General features: G+C 36.2%; 1 protein-coding gene across 1 annotated transcript in view; it reads right to left on the bottom strand.

Moving 5' to 3' along the window:
- Positions 1-248: 248 nt before the first annotated feature.
- Positions 249-23,117, bottom strand: part of LOC114046840 (double-strand-break repair protein rad21-like protein 1) — a 30,921-nt gene continuing 8,052 nt past the window's right edge. Inside the window, exons 5-13 of the mRNA XM_027867379.1 lie at positions 22,803-22,973; positions 19,732-19,836; positions 18,736-18,849; positions 17,000-17,229; positions 16,196-16,295; positions 13,833-13,972; positions 10,863-10,964; positions 2,221-2,301; positions 249-437 (exon numbers count right to left, since the gene is read on the bottom strand). Coding sequence (XP_027723180.1) covers positions 249-437; positions 2,221-2,301; positions 10,863-10,964; positions 13,833-13,972; positions 16,196-16,295; positions 17,000-17,229; positions 18,736-18,849; positions 19,732-19,836; positions 22,803-22,973 — 1,232 coding nt within the window. The remainder of the gene's footprint in view (positions 438-2,220; positions 2,302-10,862; positions 10,965-13,832; positions 13,973-16,195; positions 16,296-16,999; positions 17,230-18,735; positions 18,850-19,731; positions 19,837-22,802; positions 22,974-23,117) is intronic.

Below are 23,117 nucleotides of genomic sequence, written 5' to 3'. Positions count from 1 at the left end.
GATAAAATATTTTAAACTAGATTATTAAAAAAACTCTGTATCATTATAATTAATCATTCATGAACACATGTACACTCTAGTCTTCATCTTTCATTCTGGTTTAAGAGATAGAAAGTGGGAAGACTTCCTATCAACTATGGGCCAGACTTTTAGCTGGTTCTACAGTTACTCTACAAAGAATTGAAAGATCTAGATGGAAATTCTTCTGCAGACACAGCCCCACAGGCTTTGGGATTTCTCGCTGGTGCTCATATTTGATGGAACATTGGTCCCACTGTTGCTATAATGTCTGCATAGGGGGCACTCTGACTAAGCTCAATGGCTTGCTGCTTCTTAAGGACAAGGAAGCTATAAAACTTGGCAGCGGCTTGCTTTTGGTCACTGTTTCTGCAGAGTTTCATCAGGCTAAAAGACTTAATTCCCATCTTGTTGGAATGCTGAGAAAGGGAAGAAAGGAGAAAAGGAAAAAAAAAAGATAGTCAAAAGTAGACTTCAGGGTATGTAATGAACATCATCAAGATCATTTTGAGAGAAGATATACCTCTGGATGCATATTTTGGCTAAATTTTATCAAAATATTACTTAATGATAAAAAGCCTAAATTTGACATAAATAGGATCACAAAATTTAGAGCCAGAAAGGAACTTTGAATTCACTGAGTCAAAACCCCTCATTTTACTGAAGAAAAAATTGAATTTCAGAGATGTTAACTGACTTGCTCAATGTCAACAGTAAGTAGCTGAGCCAGTATTCAAATCAAAATCCTTTAACTTCAAATCCCATACTTCACCATGTTGTTTGTAATAATAGTTCATGTCTATCACTTTACGATTTACAGAAAGCTAGTCATAGGTATTATTATCTCCATCTTATAAATGAAGAAACTGAGGTTTAAGGACATGAAATAACTTGTCTAAGATCATACATTTATTTGGAAGCTAGGACTTGACTTTAAATGGTCCAGCTAGGTGGCACAGTGGATAGAGTGCCAGCCCAGAATCAGGAAGACTCTTTCTGAATTCAAATCCAGCCTCAGACACTTACTAGCTGGGTGACTTTGGATAAGTCACTTAACCCTGCCTGCCTCAGTTTCCTCATCTGTAAAATGAGCTGCAGAAGGAAATGGCAAAGCACTCTAGTGCCTTTGCCAAGAAAACCCAGAGTCAGACACAACTGAAAATGACTAAACAACAAGGGCTTTAATCAGGCCTTTTGACTGCAGGTATATCCAAATCATTATTCTATCTGATATCACAGGACTAGTTCAGGTGTTATAATGACCTCAAAGTGCCATGCCAATTCCTCATTATTTACTTCATTGAAAGGGTGGGGGGTGAGGTTCACAAGTCAGAAGGATAGCTTTTCTGCTTATATACTATCCCTGGGAAGGAGTCATATTTTAACCTGTTGTCAGCTGTCAATAAACTATATCATAGCAATGATTGTCAGACAGATGAGAGCAGCAGAATACAAGATATGTACTTGGAGAAGGAAGGGGTAACTGATAGGGAGCCAGACTCCACATTTTTTGCCTGTAACTATAACTATAATTTTGCCTGGTTATAACAACAGCATAAGTGGAAAGAATCATAGAGTAGGAGTAAAGAGAACCGAGGAATGCAACTAACTGTGCATGACCTTGGGCCAAAGACTTCAATCCATTAATCAAAAAGCAATAATCACCTATTATACCAGGCACTGAACTAGGCACTAGGGATACAAATATCCTCAAAGAGCTTACGTTCTTTTTTTTTTTTTTAGTGAGGCAATTGGGGTTAAGTGACTTGCCCAAGGTCACACAGCTAGTAGGTGTCAAGTGTTTGATCTGAGGCTGGATTTGAACTCAGGTCCTCCTGACTTCAGGGCTGGTGCTCTATCCATTGCGCCACCTAGCTGCCCAAAGAGCTTACATTCTAATGGGGGAGACCTATGTAAGTATGTACAGAATAAATATAAAGAGAATAAACACAATGTAGTTTGGGAAGGAGAGCACTAACATTTGGGTATATCTGAAACTCCCCTCCCCATTTTGAGGCTTAAATTCCTTATCTTCAAAATAAATGAGTTGGATCAGATGATATCTTAGGTCTTTTTAGCACAAGTCTTTTTCTGAATTTATGGATCTCACATGCCACAGGTTGCCAATCTCTGGAATAACTTATTCCTTGTCATTTCATCAATGTCTGGTAGTTTTCAGCAAGTCAGTATTTCTTTTCTTACCCGTAAATAGTCTAACATCTGAAGTGTTCTTTGATTCCACCTATTTTCCTCAGTAATTTTGTCATTTTCCAAAGACTCCTCCTGTTGAAAAGATGGATAAAAATTATTTCAAAAGAAAATTCTATATTAGTCCTTATTAAAGATTTTAGATGATTTTCCCCTTTTTGCTAAAAAAAAAGTGAAGAAATCAATTTGGTTGGGGATAGTTCCAATTTGTGATGACCTATATCTTTGGACAGGTACAGATGTAACTATAGAGAATGTCTGAAGGAGTGCTTTCAAATGTGTTGGACTTAGATGCTCTCTAAGTCTCTTCCAGGCCTAACATTCTAAACACTTCATAAATTTCCGTATCTAAATGAAATAGGTGATAGGATACTTCAAAAGTAATTTACGGTGCTTAGTGTTTTTTCTACAGTAGGGGTCAGCAGCTTCTTAGAGTAGTGTGCCGAGTCTTCGGCAATAATTATTCACTAACTTGAAAGGTGGAGAACCATTCTCAGGCCACACTTTCCCTCCTCCCCTGCCCCATGCTGTTGCCCAACTCTGCTTGCTGGCAGAGTAGCAATGAATGCTGCCCTGACTCCATGGTATAATAACGGAGCAAACAGATCAGAATCACGGAATGTCAAAGTTGGAAAGGACTTCAGAAGCTACCTAGACTAATCCGGATCTGAGCAAGGATCCTCTCTAAAATGTACCTGATAAGTGATCAGCCCTCCTGGGCTTGAAGACCTCAAGTGAGGGGGCATCCACTACACTTCCTAAGGCTGCCCCTTCACTTTGGTTAGCTCCAAAATGAGAAGTGTTAGAAAGTTAGTTTTTTTCCTCAAGCCTTATGTAAACACTTAAAGAAGGAAGGCAGTCTGATATTTCTACATTATTTTGCTAAGAGGAAGTACTCTTAAATCGAAGAGTTAAACTGAAAAATTCTCAAACAAGAGTTAAATAGCTATTTTGTTTACATACTTCAGAGGATAAAAATATTAATAATGCTTGCACCATAATAATCTGTCGTGTCTATCTGACACAAATTGCTTGTTGCCCCAAAGTAATGCACATATGTGTGTGTACATAAAATCTCTATACAGATGATTCTGAGATCTATCTGTCCAGCTTTATAGCACCTCATATGCACTTATTTAGTTGAAGCACATAATTCAATTCAATAGGAACATTTTCCAATTAAAAAAATTGAATTATTGATATTTTTATTTTTTTAATTATTGATACTTCAAGTAACTTTTTAAAATAAAGATATAGTGATTGACCTTTTAAGAGCACTTTCAAAACATGGTTCCCTGCTCGTTATTATATACATGTAAACCCTTTAAGGTTATATGACAACAAGTTTTTCAAGTAAATTTTCAAGAAAATTATTTTTAGAGAAGCTAGGTAGTGCAGTGAATAGAGCACCAACCTGAAGTCAGGAAGAATCATCTTCCTGAGTTCAAATCCAGCCTCAAATACTTACCAGCTGTGTGACCCTGAGCAAGTCACTGTTTGCTTCAGTTTCTTTATCTATAAAATGAGCTGGAGAAGAAAATGGCAAACTATTCCAGTATCTTTGCCAAGAAAACCACAAATGGGGTCACAGAGAGTCAGACATGACTGAACAACAACAACAAAAACTTTATTTTAAAATCCCATCTAAACTATTGTTTTAAAAGCAAACATTTTTCATTTCTACCTACCCAATGTTTAGTTTTTCATGGTCAGGAGGAATAGAGCAATGGGGCTAGTTCCCTGATGCTCTCTTCTTCCTCTAAAAAAAACGTTGTGCCTCTCTACCACTTTGACAGGTAATAAACCAGAGATGTCATTTTGAGTAAGAAGAATGTATATTCTGCCCCTTGTTTAAAAATATTAATCCTATTCTCTGTCATTTCACCATTACAGGTTCATCCTTTTAATTATCATTTTGAAGAGCCTCTTTTAAGCATTAAACTTTAATCAGCTAAAACCTTAGAAGGGATTGTTGACACTCTCCAAAGAAGTACAAGATAGGAACCTAAAATTAATGCTAGTTGAAAGCATGCCAGGAGGGAAGAAATAGCTAGACAAACTTACCTAGGTCACGATTCTACCTAGAAGCCATGCCACTCAAAACTCACTTGGTTTGTGAGCCACATTATTGGCCTCTCTTCTATAGCATGGAAACCCTGAACACTTTCCTAATTCTTCTTCAGTTCCATAGGTTCCAAGATGCTTTTGGTCCAGAAAATTTTGGCATATTTATGAATATTTGAAGAAAGGCAACTTACAGACAGGGATTCTCAATTACATCTCCCATACCACTAAAAATCTTTAGACGCAAAGATTTTGCTGCAAATATAACTTATTCTCTTGATTCTATGTCTCATTCCTCATTTCAAATTGATGGGTCCAAAATATGATCATTTTATTATAACATTTATACTAAATTGCTACTGCTAAAACTAGAACATATTCCCATCTAACCTGTCCTCAGTATGGATGAAACATTTGCTCACTTTTACCATTAAACATGTCTATAAATGCATTGGACAAACAGAGTAAGGTTTGGTAGAATTGATGAGTTCACTCCAATAAAGCCTATACACTTAATCTATTTGGCCATTTAGCAGCTGAATCAATTGAGCGAAAATCTCAATGGGTTATTAAAACAGCTGAATTGAAGTCTGTGGTCTAGGATCACACATAAAGATAATTGTACCTATGTATGCAAAGTGAATGAATGAAATAAAACATTTAAATAATTCAAGTAATTCCCTTCACCCTCTCAAACAAACAAACAAAAAAAAACCTTTTGATTCTTGTTTGGATGGTGGAAGAGAAGCTTTGGTCTGATTTATCCAGATAACTGCTTTTATTATCCACTCAATTTTAAGTGGATAGGAACAGCCTAATTTCATATCTTCAGTCCCTTGCTTCTGCAGTCAAATTTTTTCACCAAGGGAAATTTTATTTTTATAATTTTTATAAATTATCATTTCGGGTACACTGTCACATAACATAATACATAATGAAAACTATACTGTGTTAAAAACAAATCACTTTCATTTACAAATAATTTTCACCAAAGATTGCAAAGAGGCATCCTCAGAAGATAATTTTTTTGCTACTCATTCACAAAACTTACAAAATTCAGCCATCCACAATGGGCCTTATTATTAATAGAAATTAATTAATTTCTTAAAATTTGTATACTAATATATGCCATGTAGTTTTAAAATTCTTAAAATAAGTATTTGGAAAGGAAAACAATAGAACTGAGCCCCTATCTTTCTTTTAAAAAAATAACATTTTAATAAAGTAAATGAATAAATAAATGAATAAAAGATTGTTGGTTGAGTAGATGGCCTTTTCAGTGCTCATCCTTGTTGACCTCTCTTTAGCCTTTGGTACTGTTAATCACCTTCTCTTCCTGGACATTTTCTTCTCTTTGGGTTTTTGTGATGCTTCTCTCTCTTGGTTGTCTCCTATTTATCTGACTACTCCTTTCAGGCTTCTTTGCTGGGTCGTCATCTGTGTCATGCCCACTAGCTGTAGGTATTTTCCAAGATTCTGTTCTAGGTCCCCTTCTCTGTCTACCCCATCTCACTTGGTGATCTCATCAGCTCCCATGGCTTCAGTTATTATCTCTATACAGATGATTCTCAGATCTATATATCCAGCCCTAGTCTTTCTCCTGACTTCTAGTTCTATATCACCAACTTCCTATTACACATTTTGAACTGAATATTCCATAGGCATCTCAAACTCAACATGCCCCAAATGGAATTCATTATCTTTTCCATTAAAAGCAGCTTTCTTCCTAACATATTTATTACTGTAGAGGGCACTAACATCCTCCCAGTCATTCTGATTCACAACCTTTGTGTCATCTTCAACTCCTCACCCTTACTCATTTCATGTATCCAAACAATTGTCAAATCATTGTGGTTGACATGTTCTCAACATCTTTTATTTACGTTACCTTCTCTCCTTTCACACAGTTGTTACCCTATTTCAGGCCCTTCTCACCTCTCACCTCTTTTCTGGACAATTGTAATAGCCTTCTAACTGGTGTCCCTGCCTCAAGTCTCTCCTTACTCCAATCCATCTTCCACAAAGCTGCCCAAGTGATTTTCATAAAACACACATAACTATCCCTGTCCAATAAACTTCAGTACCTCTTTATTATTATTCAGTACTATTATTATTCAGTACCTCTAGGATCAAATAAAAAAGGCATTGGCATTTAAAGCTCTTTATAGCCTGGCTCTTTCCTCCCTTTCCATTCTTCTCATACTTCACTCCACATACTCTACAGTCCAGTCATACTGGCCTTGTTCATTTCATCACCTGTCTCTGCCTCTTCCTTGTCTCTCCCCCATTTGAGGAATGCTCTCCTTCTTCACCTCTGCGTCTTAATTTTCTTCAAGAGTCAGCAAATCCCACCTTGTGCAAACTTTTCCAAGTCTCTTCAGCTACTAAGGCCATCTCTTCTAAAGTTATCTTCCATCTGCTTCTAAAGTTATCTACATCTACAAAGTATGTACTTTGCATCTCTCTTTCTCTCCATATTATATATGTATGTATGTATATATATATATATATATATATTACACATATAAATAGGTAGATATAGATGTAGAGGGCAGCTAGGTGGCACAATGGATAGAGCACCAGGTCTGAAGTATAGGAGATTCATCTTCCTGAGTTCAGATCTGGCCTCAGACACTTACTAGCTGTGTGACCCTGGGCAAGTCACTTAACCCTCAGTTTCCTCATCTGTAAAATGAACTAGAAAAGGAAATGGCAATTACTCCAGTATCTTTGCCAAGAAAACCCCAAATGGGGTCACAAAAAGTAAGATATGTCTGAAACACTGAACATTAATATATATATACACACAGCTAGATATATAGATCTCAGAATCATTTACATAAAGATATATATATATATATACATATGTGTATATGTATGTGCATACACCTGTGTCTCCCATTAGAATGTATGTTCACTTGGGCAGTATAAATTAAAGATAAATTTTGAGTAGAATTTTCTAAAAGAACATGGACCTAAGTTCTTTTATCTGTAGATTGAGGGTATTAAATAAATAATATTAGCTGACATTTATAGCCTTTATGGTTTGCAAAGTACTAAGGGATTAAGAAGAGGTGGCAATAATACACAAAAGAACTACACAAGAAAGATCTTAACATCACTGATAACCAAGATGGTGTGGTTATTGATTTAGAGCCAAACATCCTGGAGAATGAAGTCAAGTGGGCCTTCGAAACATTGCTAACAATAAGCTTAGTGGAGGTGACAGAATTCCAGCTGAGATATTTAAAACCCTAAATGATGATGCTATTAAACAGCTGCACTCAATATGCCAGCAAATTTGGAAAACACAACAGCGGCCACTGGATTGGAAAGTCCCAATCCTAGAAAAGGGCAATGCCAAGGAATATTCAAATTCTGAACAATTGCTCTCATTTCACAGGCTACCTAGCTTATGCATAAGATTCTATAATCTAGGCTTTGGCAATATGTGAACAAAGAATTACCAAAAGAGCAGGCTGGTTTTTAAAGAGGCAGAGGAACTAGAGACAAAATTGCCCACATTGGTTGGATTATGGAGAAAGCAAGGGAGAAAAATATCTACTTCTGCTTCATTGACTACACTAAAGCCTTTGACCATGTGGATCACAAGAAAATATGGCAAATCCTCAAAGAGATCGGATTACTACAACATCTTACTTGTCTCCTGAGGAACCTGTATGGGGACCAAGAAGCAACAGTTAGAATTGAACATGGAACAACTGATTGGTTTAAGATTGGAAAAGGAGTATGACAAGGCTGTATATTCTCACCTTATTTGTTTAATTTATACACAGAATGCATCATGTGAAATGCCATGCTGGAAGAATCGAAAGTTGGAATAAAGGTTGCTGGGAGAAATATCAATAATCTCAGATATTCAGACAATACTACTCTGAAAGTAAAGAGGAATTAAGAAGGCTCTTGATCAGAATGAAAGAGGAGAGTGTAAAACCTGGCATGATGTTTACCACTAAAAAAAAAACAAAACACAACAACAACTTAGATCTTGACAACTGGTCCCATCACTTCCTGGCAAATAGACGGAGAAGAAATGGAATAGCATCAGATTTTATATTCTTAGGTTCAAAGATCACTGCAGATGGCAAGTACAGCCATGAAATTAAAAGATGCCTGCTCCTTGGAAGGAAAGCTATGGAAAATCTGGAAAGCATACTAAAAAGCAGAGACATCACTTTGTCAACCAAGATCTGTATAGTCAAAGCTATGGTTTTTCCAGTAGCAATGTATGGCTGTGAAAGTTAAACTATAAGGAAAGTTGAGGGCCACAGAACTGACACTTTCCAATTGTGGTGTTGGAAAAGACTTTTGAGAGTCCCTTGGAGAGCAAGAAGGTCAAATCTGTCAATACTTAAAGAAATTAATTCAGGCTATTCACTGGAAGGTCAAATACTAAAGTCGAAGTTTAAATACTTTGGCCACAGAATGAGAAGAGGGGACTCATTGGAAAAGACCCTAATGTTGAGAAAGACTGAAAGCAAATGGAAATGGGGATGGCAGAGGATGAGATGCATAGATAGCATCTTGGAAACAATGAACATGAACTTGGACAGACTTTGAGAGATAGTGGAGGATAGAAAGGCCTGGTGTGCTATGGTCCATGGGGTCATGAAGAGTTGTACATGACTGAACAACTAAACAATAACAATAACAATGACCCTGTGAGTTAAATACTATAGGTTTTACTATGCCTGTTTTACATATATGGAAAACTTAGAGATTTGCTGGAATGTCCATGGTCACATAACTAGTGAGTATGAGAGGCAAAATTTAAACTCGGGTCTTTCCTGACTTTAAGTCAGTAAATAGTATTTTCACTAAAGAATACAGCTGCTTCTCTCTCTGAGGCTGCTTCCTGCTCTGACATTCTATTATTACTTGGCTGATTAGACTAAAACTCTAGCAGAAGTCATGTGAACCAGGTTTTATTTCTGGCTCTGCTATTGACCTAGGCTACTTAGCTACTTCACTTCTCCCTTCTTTAATGGCCTCATGTAATTTAAATATAAGTCTTCCTTTCTCCATATAATAGTTATGTTCCTGAAAAAGCTGTGTTTACATTTCCTTTTTTAAGCTGAATGTTATTCGAAATGCACTAAGACAACATACTATTTGAAGGAATACTATTATGGTAAAGGTGGGCAGCTAGGTGGTGCAGTGGGTAGAATGCTGGGCCTGGAGTCAGAAAGACCCAAGTTCAAATCTGGCCTCAGATACTTACTAGTGTGTGACCCTGGGCAAGTCACTTAACCCTATTTGCCTTAGTTTTGTCTTCTGTAAAATGAGCTGGAGAAGGAAATGGCAAACCACTCCAGTATCTTTGCCAAGAAAACCCCAAATAGGATCACAAAGAGTTGGACATGACTGAAAATGACTGAACAATAACAAGAACAAATGATGGTAAAACAAAGAAACCTTGTGCAAAATGAATAAATACCCTCTATATTTTATAATCTGGATCTTTATATATTGGTTATTTTATATATTTTATATTTTTATATATTGGTTATTAGTAAAATAGGATATAACTGAATACTATTACCCATTCCTCTAGATTTGTTACAAGGATGCATTAAATAATTTTTCCCTGCTTTTCATGCCTTTTACCCATATCTACCTGTTGAAGTTTTATCCATCCTTCAGACCCAGATCAAATGTCATATCCTTCATGAAACATTCCATAATCTACCCAATTGGAATGATTTTTCCTTCCTTGAACCTTGCAAAGCCCTTGATAATTCTCTCAACTATTTATTATTTGTTGAACTTTTAAAAAAAAGATAGAATCTGTGATTTTATTTGTACAGGAAACTCCTAGTGAGGAAACTCCCTTTACCAATGTAGATTTGTATCTGTTCTCAGAGAGTAGCCTGGAGCACTGAGAGGTTGAATGACTTGCCCAGAATTACTCAGCCAGCATTTGTCAGAGGCAGAACTTGAATTCAGGTCTTCCTGACCCCAAAGCAGTTTCCTACTTATAATGCCCTGCTATTTTCCCTTATCCTTTTTGTATTGTATTATGTATTAAAGTTAGCAAGTGCTTAAATTAGGGATTCTTAACCTTTTTTGCATCACAGACTCCTTTAGTAGTGTGTTAAAGCCTAAGCACCCTTCTCAAAATAATGCTTTGAAATGTATAAAACAAACAAACAAAAAAACATAAGATTACAAAGGAAATCCATTATGTTGAAATAAACATGCAATTTTTTTCCCATCCAAGTTTGTGGGCCACCTGAAATGTATCCATGGATCCCTTTGGGGTTCATGAACCCCAAGTTAAGAATTTTTGGCTTAGATATATTTGTAATATTCATTCCCCCCTACCAAATGAAAGTAAGTACTGTAAAGTAAAGCACTGTAAGAGGGCAGGGACTACACTTTTACTGTCTTTGTAACTCCCTTAGCACCTTCAATAATAAGTACTCAATAAAATGACTGTTGAATGAATGAATGTAATGTGAGTTCTCCAAAGACAGGTGTTGAATAACTATAGAGTACTTAAAGTGTTAGGAAATAAAACTACTTAACAACCTTCTCAGGATCACACGTACATTTTCCAAATCTATTTGGCAATTTTCGATTTCCTTTCCCAAGAGGTTGTTCATTGACAAAGATTTCTCAGTACTGGAAGAAACCATTTCAGCTGCTTCCTGCTAAGAGAAAAAAGATAAAAACAAATGTTATCTAGCTAGTAGTTATTACAGAAGCAATTATATTTTATTAAATACATTAATCACATGAATTACATTTCAATAGATTATTTTAAAAATTATACACATATTTGATTTCCTGCAAATACTTCCTTCATTCTTTAAGGAATCAAGCTAGTATACTTTGTTTGATTTTTCATAGACAGATATTCTAGCTACATTTAAACAGAGCCAAGAAACTGCATTTTCTTATTTAAGATATATACTCATGAATTTCATTCTGTTCTTATTTCTCTGAGTATTTTATTTTCCACTTGATTTATATATTTTTCATGTGGTACACAAATCCTTATATAAGAATAAGCCTATCTGAAGTTATCCTTCACTTTTGTAGGAGCTGAAAGGGAAAACCAGAGCTTACAGTTGAAAACTCAACATCAAAATGTCCCTTCCCACCTCCAACACAAATAATGCCACATAAAGTTGGCTTGTCCACTATTTTGGGAAGGGACAAAAAGGTGGAAGAGGAGGGGAAGCTAATAAAGCAGAGGGAATGCTCAGAAGTGGGAGAGCAGGTTATGGCTACCATAGAAGAAAGAAGCCAAACATATTTTCTTGAAGACATTTATCAATTATTTCAGTAAATAATTTAAACTATCACATACATTATGATTTTTAAATGATGCATACTATCTTACCTTCCTCATTCTTACCTATCATTTTCTTCCTTTTATATTTCCAGCATACAACCTTGCTCATAGTAGTCACTTAATACCTATTTATTGAATTCTTTTCCACAAAACACTGAATTCTATTAGTTGCTAACAAAATATAGTCTGGTCTATTGGTAGAAATGAAAACTAGTCTAACCATTCTGTAAAACAATTGGAGTTATGTCTCAAAAGCTACTAAACTATGCATGCCTTTTGATCCAGCAATAATGCTAGTAGGCCTATACCCCAAAGAGATCAAAGAAAAAGCACCCATGTGTACAAAAAATTTCATTGCAGCCCTTATTGCGGTGGCAAAGAATTGGAAACTGAGGGGATGCCCAATTGGGGAATGACTGGACAAGTTATGGTGATGATTTGAATGGTATTGTATTCTAAGAAATGATGAAGGGGATGGTTTCACGACATCCTGGGAAAACTTATATGAAGTGATTCAAAGTAAAACAAGCAGAACCAAAAGAACAATTTATACAATAACAGTAGTATTGTAAAGATAATGAAATTTAAATGACTTAGTAACTCTGATCAACACAATGACCGACCACAATTCTAAAGGACTCATGATGTAACATTCTATCCATCTCCAGAGAGAGAGCTGATGGACTCAGAGTGCAAACTGAAGCATATTTTCTTCTCTTTCTTTTCCTTTCTTTCTTTTGTTTGGATATCACTAATGTAGAAATTTGTTTTGCATGTCTATACGTAATTATAAAGAGTTTTCTTTTTCTTGCTTTCGCAATGGGTGGGGGAGGGAGAGAAATTGGAACTGAAAAAAAATAAAATTGAATTTTAAAAAAAGAATAGTACAGTATGGCAAAAAGCTTTAAATGCATTATTATTATTATTTTTTTTTGGTGAGGCAACTGGGATTAAGTGACTTGCCCAGAGTCACACAGCTAGTAAGTATATGGTGTCTGAGGTCACATTTGAACACAGGTCCTCCTGACTCCAGGGCTGGTGCTCTATCCACTGCGCCACCTAGCTTTCCCCGTTAATTTATTTTTGAATGGAACTAAAAACTTGATCTCGTATGGTTCAATAAAATGACAACTAGAAGAATATTCTATGGCATATATATTTTTTAAAACTCTGATATTTTCTTGAACATGAAATCTTGCTCAGTCAGTCAATAAGCATTTACTAAGTGTTTAATATGTACTTAGCATTGTATTAAGCTCTGGAGATACAAGAAAAGGCAAAAATCCGTCCCTGCCTTCAAGGATCTCACCTTCTAATGAGAATCTGGATTTTTAAAAATCTGTTTACATGCCTTATTTCTTCCCTCCTAGAAAGTAAGCTCCTTAAAGATAAGGACAGTGCACTATTTATCTTTATATCTTCCCTAGTACCTAGCACAGTAACTTTCAAATAACTTAATGAAATAAATATTTGTTAAATAAATAAAGAATTTAAGATAATAAGCAAGGGGCAGCTAGGTGGCGCAGTAGATAGAGCACAGGCCCTGAAGTCAGGAGGTCCTGAGTTCAAATCCGGACTTAGACCAAACACTTGACACACTTACTAGCTGTGTGACCCTGGGCAAGTCACTTAACCCCAATTGCCTAAAATAAATAAATAAATAAATTTTTTAAAAAAAGATAATAAGTGAAATTTTGTTTCAGTCCAAAACTAGATATAGCATTCCTTGTAATTTACTCTCTGAGGTACCTATTGCTCAGCAGATAGTGATCATGTTTCACCCTGCAGAGCTGTAATAATTACTGAAGAAAACCTATAAAACAATATATGTACTAGAAGTGTATGAGAGGTGAACTACTGTATAAACATATGATATGACAGGCAGACACAAAATTCTTTGCCCAGTCTTGAGAAAATCACTCTTAATAAACTAGAATAAAGGACCATGTTTTTATAAATCTATTTAATGAACTTGTCAGGCAGTGAAGGATAATATATGAGAGTCAGTCTCTAAGTCCAGAGGGCCCGGATTCAAGCCCCATCTCTTTCATCACTGACTATGTCACCTTGATCAAGTCACTTAAGCTATCAGTGCCTCCAGAAAACTTCTCTTAGGCTAGAAATTGTACAACATTTGCTGTTTTGCTTTAGTAGTAGGACTTTCCTCACCAGGATTGCCCTATATATGTAAAAATCTGCCCCAAAATAATCATAAACTTACCACAGTGTCAGCATTTTCATTGGCGTCTTCATGCCTGCCACTCTCTGATTTAATCAATGGCAGATCTTCAGTTACATCTTTCCTCATATTTGTATGAGTTAACTCTCTCAGGTTACAAGGCTCTTCCATCATGGAAGTCCCTGAATCAACAAAGAAATAAAGAAAGGGAGTTTGATATGAATATTCAGAGATTGCCAACATCCAATGTGTAAAGGACATGACTTAGGTAAAAGGATGAACTGGAAAACAGAGACTACAGGATATTTAGACTCAATTAATCAACAAGCATTTGTTGAGTGTGTATATGGAATCTGTATGTTTATAATCTTACCTTCTTGCACTCTCCCATCTCTCTCCAATAACTTCCAAATGCCCAGCATGTTGCACAAGCCAATTATTCATGGCACTATTTCCCCCCACTAGATATCACAGCATATTTTAATATATTAATAAGTAGGCAATGGATTTCTGGTCAAGATTGTTGCCTGAATGGTAGCAAGCTGCCCAATTCCCCCACACTTACACCAGCAAACACTAAAATTGTACAAGACTAAATAATGATCAAGAACTCCAATGATAAACTACAGTATGTGACTTCTTTTGCTCCAGAAATTCACAAAGTCAGCAGCCCACGAGCAAGAGAAAATGGGGCTACTACAAAAGCTAGTGCTAGTACTAGCAAACAAACCTATACTTTACCAGTGTGACTAGAAAAGGTCCAGAGATACTTGCAGTCTTCAGGGTTCTCGGTCCAGAGGGAGCAGGAATGGCAGGATTCTTTAAGTAAGCTCCAGGGTGGTTTGGGTGCACACCGTGAGGGAGCAAAAGCGATCAGCTCAGGCATCAAGGGCTTCTAGGTGCCTAGCATTCTCTCCTGATATGCCATAGAGGGCCTTGAAGTTACAACTCTCTGAACCTTAAAGATCCTGGTTGAGTGTAACCCTGGGAGGTGGAAGTCAGCATAGAAGAACCCAGGGGACCCAGAATGAGACTAAGGCCAACAATCCTCACCCAAAAAAATACATCAGGGGGTATAGCTTGGACCTTTAACAAAGCCCCAATTTAGGAACTAAAGCTAGACAAATAAGGGAATCAGAAAAGTCATTGACCAATACCAAAATTAATGCAAATTTAGAGAATCTCCCAAAAGATAAGAATAACTAGAACAAATGCAAGCAGAGACTCAAAGGAAAAAATACCTCTGACCACATCACTCTTCTAATATAAAATGTGAAATCCTCAGTTTAGTATTTAAAGGCTTCTCTAATCAATCTCTTACCTACCTTTCCATTGGCACATTGGATAGAATGCTAGACTTGGCTGAAGTCAATAAGTTAGGAAGACCTGAGTTCAAATCCAGCCTTAGACACATATTAGTTGTGTGCCCTTGGGAAAGTCACTTAGATTCTCTGTGCCTCAGTTCCCTCATCTGTAAAACGAGGATAATAATAGTACCCACCTCCCAGGGTTGTTGTGAGGATAAAGTGAGATAGTATTTGTGAAGCATTTTTCAATCCTTAAAATGCTATACAAATGCTAGCTATTATTATCATTATTTTCAGTCCATACTCTCCTTCGTGTACTCTCTGATCCCAACCAGACTGCTAGTATTGCTTGCATCCATGCCTTTGTACAAAAGGTCTAATATGTACTCCCTTCTCACCTCCACCTCTCATACTCTCTAGCTTCTGATGACAGCTCAGTTGCCATTTCTCATATGAGACCTTTACTGATCCTCCCAGTTGTGAATGCTCTCTCCTTCTTGAAATTATTTTGTACTAGCCTATCTGTGTACTTGTTGTATTCCTGTCCCCCCAAATAAAATATGAATTCCTTGAGGATAGGAACTATTTTGTTTTTCATCTTTATAGTCCCAGAACCTTGCACAGTGCCTTGAATATAGTAGGTGCTTAATAATTTTTTCAATATCAATATTTCCTGAATTAATCTATAAATTTAATATTATACTGATCAAAATACTAACAGTATGATTATATAATTGGAGAAAATGACAAAAAAATTTATATGGAATGACAATCCAGCTAATAATGAAATTGTATTTGTCACTCGATTAGTATGTAATCTTGGAGGGCTAACTTCCTTCGTCGGGGCATCAAAACCCAAATTTTAGCCATAGCTCTTACATAAATGCTTCTTATGAACAAAATCTCTTTAATCAAAATTACACCAAACAGACAAGAAAATGGAATGTCAATGTAGCAATTTCCTTAACTTCAAAAATTTTTCTGGAGGCTGACTTTGAACACGAGTGCGTTTGGAATCAGGTTAGCCATCAACATTTATACTCCAAAAGGACACCTGTGTGTAATGTAAAAGAAGTCTCTGTGGATTAGAAGTCTTACCTAGCAGGTCACTGTTTCTTGCTTCTTCCATTTCAGATCCCGTCCATAAAGTTTTTCTTCTACGTTTAAAGCCAGTTGACTGAAAGCATTTTCTAAACAACTGTGAAAACACATTTATTTTCGTGAATTTTTGTAAGTTAAGTAAATCAACAAAACACAGATAATTATGCCATAAAATAAACCAATAACATATAAACATACACAGAAGTGACAAGGTATAATAGTAATGTAACACATAATGCATATTGAACACTTATAGCATTTGGCCATTTACAATGTACATTTCATCTAGTATTTTCCTTGATTCACATGACAACCCTATAAGAGAGGAGGAAGAAAAACAGCATGGTATAGTGGAAAGAGGGCTGGATTTGGAGTCCAAGGATCCACATTCGAATCATGGCTCTGATACTTATTATCAATGTGCCCTTGGGCAAGTCATTCACTTAATTTCTCTGGACTTCTGCTCCTCATTTGTAAAATGACTTTCAAAGTTCCCTTCTAGTTCTAAAACTATGATTATATGATCCATGTTTGACAAATAATAAAAACTGAGACTCAGAGACAATAAGCAATTAACAGGAAGTCACACAGATAGGGGAGATAGGACTTGAACCCAAGTTTTCTTACTGCAAGACAAGGTGGTTTTTTTTCCACCCAATGAACTATGCATCTAGGCTGGTCTCTTAATTATTTTAATTCTATTTATTCAAACTGTAAAATTTTAAAAGAGGATGTGAAACAGCTCTGTTAATGATATATAATATAAATGTTATATTAGTATAAAAAGACAGATATGTTTACCATTTTAAGCTCAGGATTAATCAGAAACTGGGTAGCACTTGTCAGAAGTGTATCTACTCCTCCTTTCTCCTTCCACATCATCAAACGTCTAGTAGGGGGTGCAAGTTCCAACACAGTCAGTGTGTCCATGAAGTTACTAAGCTGTTTATACATGGTGTTGCTGCTGATCTCCTTCACTGGATCAATAAGCACCTTCTTCTTACGTTTGCTTTTCCTTCCCCGTGCAATATCTAAGAAATATCCACAAATTTGACTAGTTAAGCTCCTTATTATAATGGTCTCTGAGGGATTTCATAGCAACAGAATATATTATGCTGGATTTTTCCTTTCCTGGGTCTCAAGAGTACAATAATGCGTCCTGCAGAATTTCATGGAGGAGGAAATGCCACCCGTGTCCTCCTCTTGACTTCCTGTCCAGTTCAGGTGGAGATTCACTTAGTGCCAGTAGTCCTTAAATAATTTACTTTGACAAGTATCTTTCAAAAGTTCTTCAGAGCATCAGTGGGAGCACACACCAGAGACAGACAGATAGACAGACAGACACACACACACACACACACACACACACAGAGTTGCTTCTGGTCCCAACCATGGGACATATGGTGGCTACTCTCATAAATTATAGTTGTGAGTAACAGAAGGATGCCAGGGGGGAGAGGGACAATATTGCTTACTTTTGTAACAAACTCCTGGAAGTGGAAGAAATTTCCAGAGCCTACATATTATCTAGTTCATTTTGTCACTTCTGTACCAGCAGTTCTCAAATTAATTTGGCTACAGATCATTTTGGCATTTGATGGAACTCATAAATGCTAATCCAGGGAATTGGGGAGGCATAGAAAGGCCACTGGGATAATAGGGGTCAGAGAAATTTTGGAACAAAATAGACTTTTTCATTCAGAAAAATTGTCACATGTATTAAGTATTTTTTATATATATACTATAATTCTATCACAGAACTCACATTAATAATTTTTCATAGAACACCAGTACTTTATGGAAGAGTTTAGGAAACAATGGTTCAGGCAGAAATGTCTAAACCAGGGATGGGGAACTGGTGGTCTCTAGGCCACAGGTGGTCCTCTAGGTCCTCAAGTGGGGCCCCAGTTAAAGGCCTCAAGCCCACAGGTTCCCCACCCAAACTATCTCCCAAATAGAATACCAATCTAACTTTTAAAGCTCTTTAGAGAAAGGAATTCCACAACTTTTCTTTACAATTCATTCTAGCATCTGATAGGCCTCACTAGAGGCCTTTGTTTTATTTGTTATCTCTCACCAACAATCTAAGCCTATTTTCTCTTATTCTGTTATACCTGGAGATGAGTCACCACCCCTCCACCAAATTCCTACATAGATTTGAAGATTATCATTGTCATTTTGTTTCTTCCACTCCAAGCTTTTGCTTTAGGGTGAGGGAGTCTAAAGTCTTTCACCTTAGTCTTGAGCATTTCCTTATAGATCTTTTCCAAAGATTTCATCAAAGAGCCACCTTTAAATTTTATACACCACCAAACTGGCTATAGAGTTTAATAAGTGCTGAATATAATGGATGCATTGTTCATGGTTCTTTCATTACACCCCTACTGTATTATAAATCCTGTTATTGTACTGACCCCGTGCCATACTTCACGTGGTGTTCAAACACATTATCATAGTCCACAGTATTCCAGATATGATTATGTTCTAAGTTTTAATCCCTTTATATTCAAGAAACAAAAACCAAAAACAACTCTGACCTCTAGGATCAATTGGATCAAGGGTAAGTTCCTCTTCTTCATTTGTCATTAACACAGTTCCATTCATTTGCTGACTGTCAGGTGGATATATAGACTCAGAATTGCTTGTTTCTTCTATTGAACACATAATGATAGTACCATGAAAACAAATCTATCACAAATAGTGTTGCAAATTATAGGATAATACAGGAACTAAATTGAATAGTAACCTTATATGTAAGTTAAAAACAGTAGACACATACTATAAATTATTCACTAATAATTATGGATCCATAAGGAACTATAATTATATATTCATGTATAACTTCCCTCCTGTCCAAATTTCTATCCCAGGGTCAAAAGCAAATTTAATATCAAAAAGTGAGAAGAGTCAGAATTGGAGTTAATCATACCTGTACTACTTATAGGCTCATTAAAGAAGTGAAAAATTGTTATGTGAGTTAAGTCTATACTCATTTCAAAGGGGAAAATACTAATAATTAAGTAACTATGCAGTTACATTCTAAAACACTATTATAAACTGTATGCATATATGCATACTTACATATAATATGTATTTTATCACTTAGTCCAAAAATACTTTTCAGCCCTGGAAACTCATAAAGATCATCTGTTAATGTGTAGAGGAGCTGCAATCTAAAATTCTATCCATGCTGATAAATCATAGATCCCTGAAGTATCCAAGTAGGTCAACACAAGTAATTTCAAAAGCATAGCACTTTAGCAAATCATCTAAATGTGCTTTCATAACTAATCTTGTGTAGTCACTCCTTTTCCCAGGCAGCAAGACTTCAGTGTTGTACCATCTCAGAACTCAAACCACCACCCTAATTTCCTAGAACCCTAGTACTTGAAGGTATTCTGACCTCACTTAACCCGGCCCCTTGTTCCTATTATCTCTTTCTATATTATAGTACCATATAAACTTAGTGCTTCTGATACTTAATTTGAATGTTCATTTTTTCAGGAAGTACATAAAGGCAAATATGAACTGACCAATTATTGACTCAGGCGACTCAAGAGGCTGAGGAGGCAAAGAAATTTCTTTGTCCAAATTGAAGTCTTCCAACAGGATATTGTGGTCATCTTGTAACAGATTATCTTAAAAATATAATATGTAATTTTATTATGGAAAGTTTAAAAAGTATACTCGTGAAAATAAAAGTTGAATAAAGTATGTTGGACATAATTTCGACATTTCGCCGATTTAGTTTTATGTCACTTGTATCACTGGTTTTATATCATTTATAAAACTAAACCTGTATGACGTATAATCAAATTTAATCAGATTTAGGCCAATTGTGATGCTAATAAATTTTATTTTACCATAGTTAATATTGTAGTTCAGCAAACTATTCCTAATATTATTTGACATTTCATCAACTTAAATTCTATATTTACTGGCAATTGTGCATATCTATATTACTATCCAAAACAAGATTAAACTATATCCAATAGAATTTTAGTATTAAATGTGTTTTATCAAATTCTAATTTTTGGAAAACTAGTAACCTTTGTCTGGTATATACACATTCTGTGATCTCATACAGCATCTCTCTAATTACAAAAACCTCAAATTTATGTTGATTTATAATTTTTGAAATTTTTTTCATTACAAAAGCTTTGCAGGGTAGACAATACAAGTCATGTTTTCCATTTTATAGATGATAAAACTGAGACTTAGAGGGGCTAATAACAGGTTCATCACACATAGAGCTGGAAAGAATTTCAGAAATCAGCTAGTCCAACCCCTTCATTTTATAAAAAAGGAAATGGGACTAGAAAGATGAAAAGACTCTTAAATATTTCTAAAGCAAAGGTCTGAACATGTCATTCCCCTTCTCAATGAACTCAATAAACTCTAATGAATCCCTAAGATCTCTGGGTTCAAATACAAACCATTGTCTTTGGTGTTTAGAACTCTTCATGACCTGGCTCCATTCTATCTTTCCATATTTATTACACAATACTCCCCTTTGAGCCCTTTGAGTCAGCCAAACTAGCCTTGTTGCAATTTTTCATACACGACACTCCATCTCCCATCTCTAGGCCTTTAAACAGACTGTCATCCAATGCCCAGAATATACTTCTTCCTCACCTCTGCCTTTTAGAACTCCTTTGTTGTTGTTGTTCACTCATGTCTAACTCTTCATGACCCCATTTGGAGTTTTCTTGTCAAAGATATTGGAGTATTTTGCCATTTCCTTCTCCAGCTCATTTTACAGATAAGGAAACTAAGGCAAATAGGGTTAAGTGACTTGCCCAGCATCACACAGCTCGCAAGTGTCTGAGGCTGGATTTGAGCTCATGAAGATGAGTCTTCCTGTCTCCAGGCCCAACATTCTATCCATTGTGCTACCTAGCTGCTCAGTTAGTCTCTACTTGTTTTTAGGACAAAATCTATTTTCCGAAAGTTTCCATCTCAAGAAATGTTTACTGAACAACTAAATAAACTTCAGCTCTGCTATAATAAACACTGTTCACAAGGTTCATGTCACAGAATTATTAGAGGTGGAAAGAGTTAAGAAAGATTCTTTAGGTATGCTGAGTGACAGAGGTAGTATGGTATAGTGATGGTAGCACAGTCATCTGCATTATCTCAGTACCTTCCTGATTGATCTCTCAGCTTCCAGTGTGTCTCAAATTCAATCGATCCTCCATAAGCCTACAAAATAATATTCCTGAAGTATAGGTCTATGCCATGTCTCTGTTTAAGAATCTTCAGTGGCTCCTGACAGCCTCTGAGATAAAATGCAAAATCCTCAGTTTTGCACAAATTGGTTCCAGCTAATCCTTCCAGACTTATGTTTCATTACTCAATCAATCAATCTATGTAGCAGATATATGTGGCAATCTATGTCACCTACTACGTGGCAGGCACTGTTCTAGGTGCTGGGGATACAAGTACAAAGAATGAAGCAATTCCTACTCACAAGGCACTTACATTCTGATGGGGAAACAAGAAGTATACATGTGTGGATGTATGTCTACATATATGTTTATATACATATATATAGAATAAATATAAAATTAAAAAATTCAAATATATACCAATTAGTTAATTAAATATAAGGTAGTCTGAGAGGGAGAATATTAGCCATTTGAGGGAATTAGGAAAGGCTCCAAGTAGATGGTATCTGAGCTGTACCTTAAAGGAGGAGGAGGCTTGGATATGTAGATGTGGGAGTCACTTGCATAGAGAAAATAACTTTATCCACTGGAGCCAATGAGATCACCAAGTCAGAGAAGAGGGTGCATGGAAGAGCCTTAGGGGTTACTCACAGTTAGAGAATAAAGCACATAATATGATTAGACAAACGAAACTGAGGAATAGCCAGACAGGTAGAAGAACTAAGAGAGAGCAAAAAAACAAAAAACAAAAAAAACACCTAGACAGAGAGTGTCCAGATGAAGAGGGTGTTCAGTAATGTCAAATATTATGGAAAGAAAGGTGAATACTGAGAAAAGGCCCTTGTATCTGGCAATTAAAAGATTTTTAGGAGACAGTCGTTATGGTCGAGTGATGGAGTCAGAAACTAGATTGAAAATAACTAAGAAGAGAAAAGGGAAGTGGAAATGGAACAAACAGAAAACTTTTTTTTTAGGAGTCTGGCTACTAAAGGGAGATAAATGACGATAGACTGAGAGGGTCATAGGATGGAGTGAGAAATTTTTAGAAACGGAAAGAGAATCCTTCAATTCTTCCCAATTTACTGTCTCCTTTCCTGCAACCTACAAACACAACAGATAAGATAACAAATACTTACAACCCAGCAAACCTGCTACCAGGGTGAGTTTGTAAGTCACAAGAAGGAGCCAGTAAATGGGAGAAAGGGGATGATTGTGGGAGAGTTCTGTCAGGGGGACGAAAAGGGATAAGATCAAGGAGACAACTAGAGGGCTTCGGCGAGGAGCAGTATTACGTCTTCATCAGAAACCAATGTAACGGAAGACAGAATGGGAAGTTTCAGGAGCATCTTTGAAAATTCAACATAATCTATAACTTTATTAGCCAAAATACCTTTAAAAAGGAAACACTTTATTGTCAGTTTAGCTTTAAAGCATACCAATCATATCCCATGCAGCTCCTTCATCCCCGAATCCATCTCCGCTGTAATACAATGCAGATTTTTCTTCAAGGAGACTTGCAAAACTGTGTCCAGCCAAAATCGTACTGTTATGTGGCAATGTATTGTCATCAAAGAAGCTTTGTCTCCTAAGTAGTTCAGATTCCTCACCTAAAGTAAAGATTAATGAGGACAAGAAAACCTGAGATAGGCCTATAACTTCAAAAATGTACAAATAATGGCAAGTATATTAGGCCCATAATGAAAATAGAAGAATTTGATTCAACTTCAATTGACATTAACCAGGAAACTAAA

Source organism: Vombatus ursinus, unplaced genomic scaffold (genome assembly GCF_900497805.2).
Source record: "Vombatus ursinus unplaced genomic scaffold, bare-nosed wombat genome assembly UNPS02014786.1, whole genome shotgun sequence".
NCBI lineage: Eukaryota > Metazoa > Chordata > Mammalia > Diprotodontia > Vombatidae > Vombatus > Vombatus ursinus.
The sequence above is the reverse complement of the archived record's forward strand: the minus strand, read 5'-3'. Positions and strand labels throughout refer to the sequence as shown.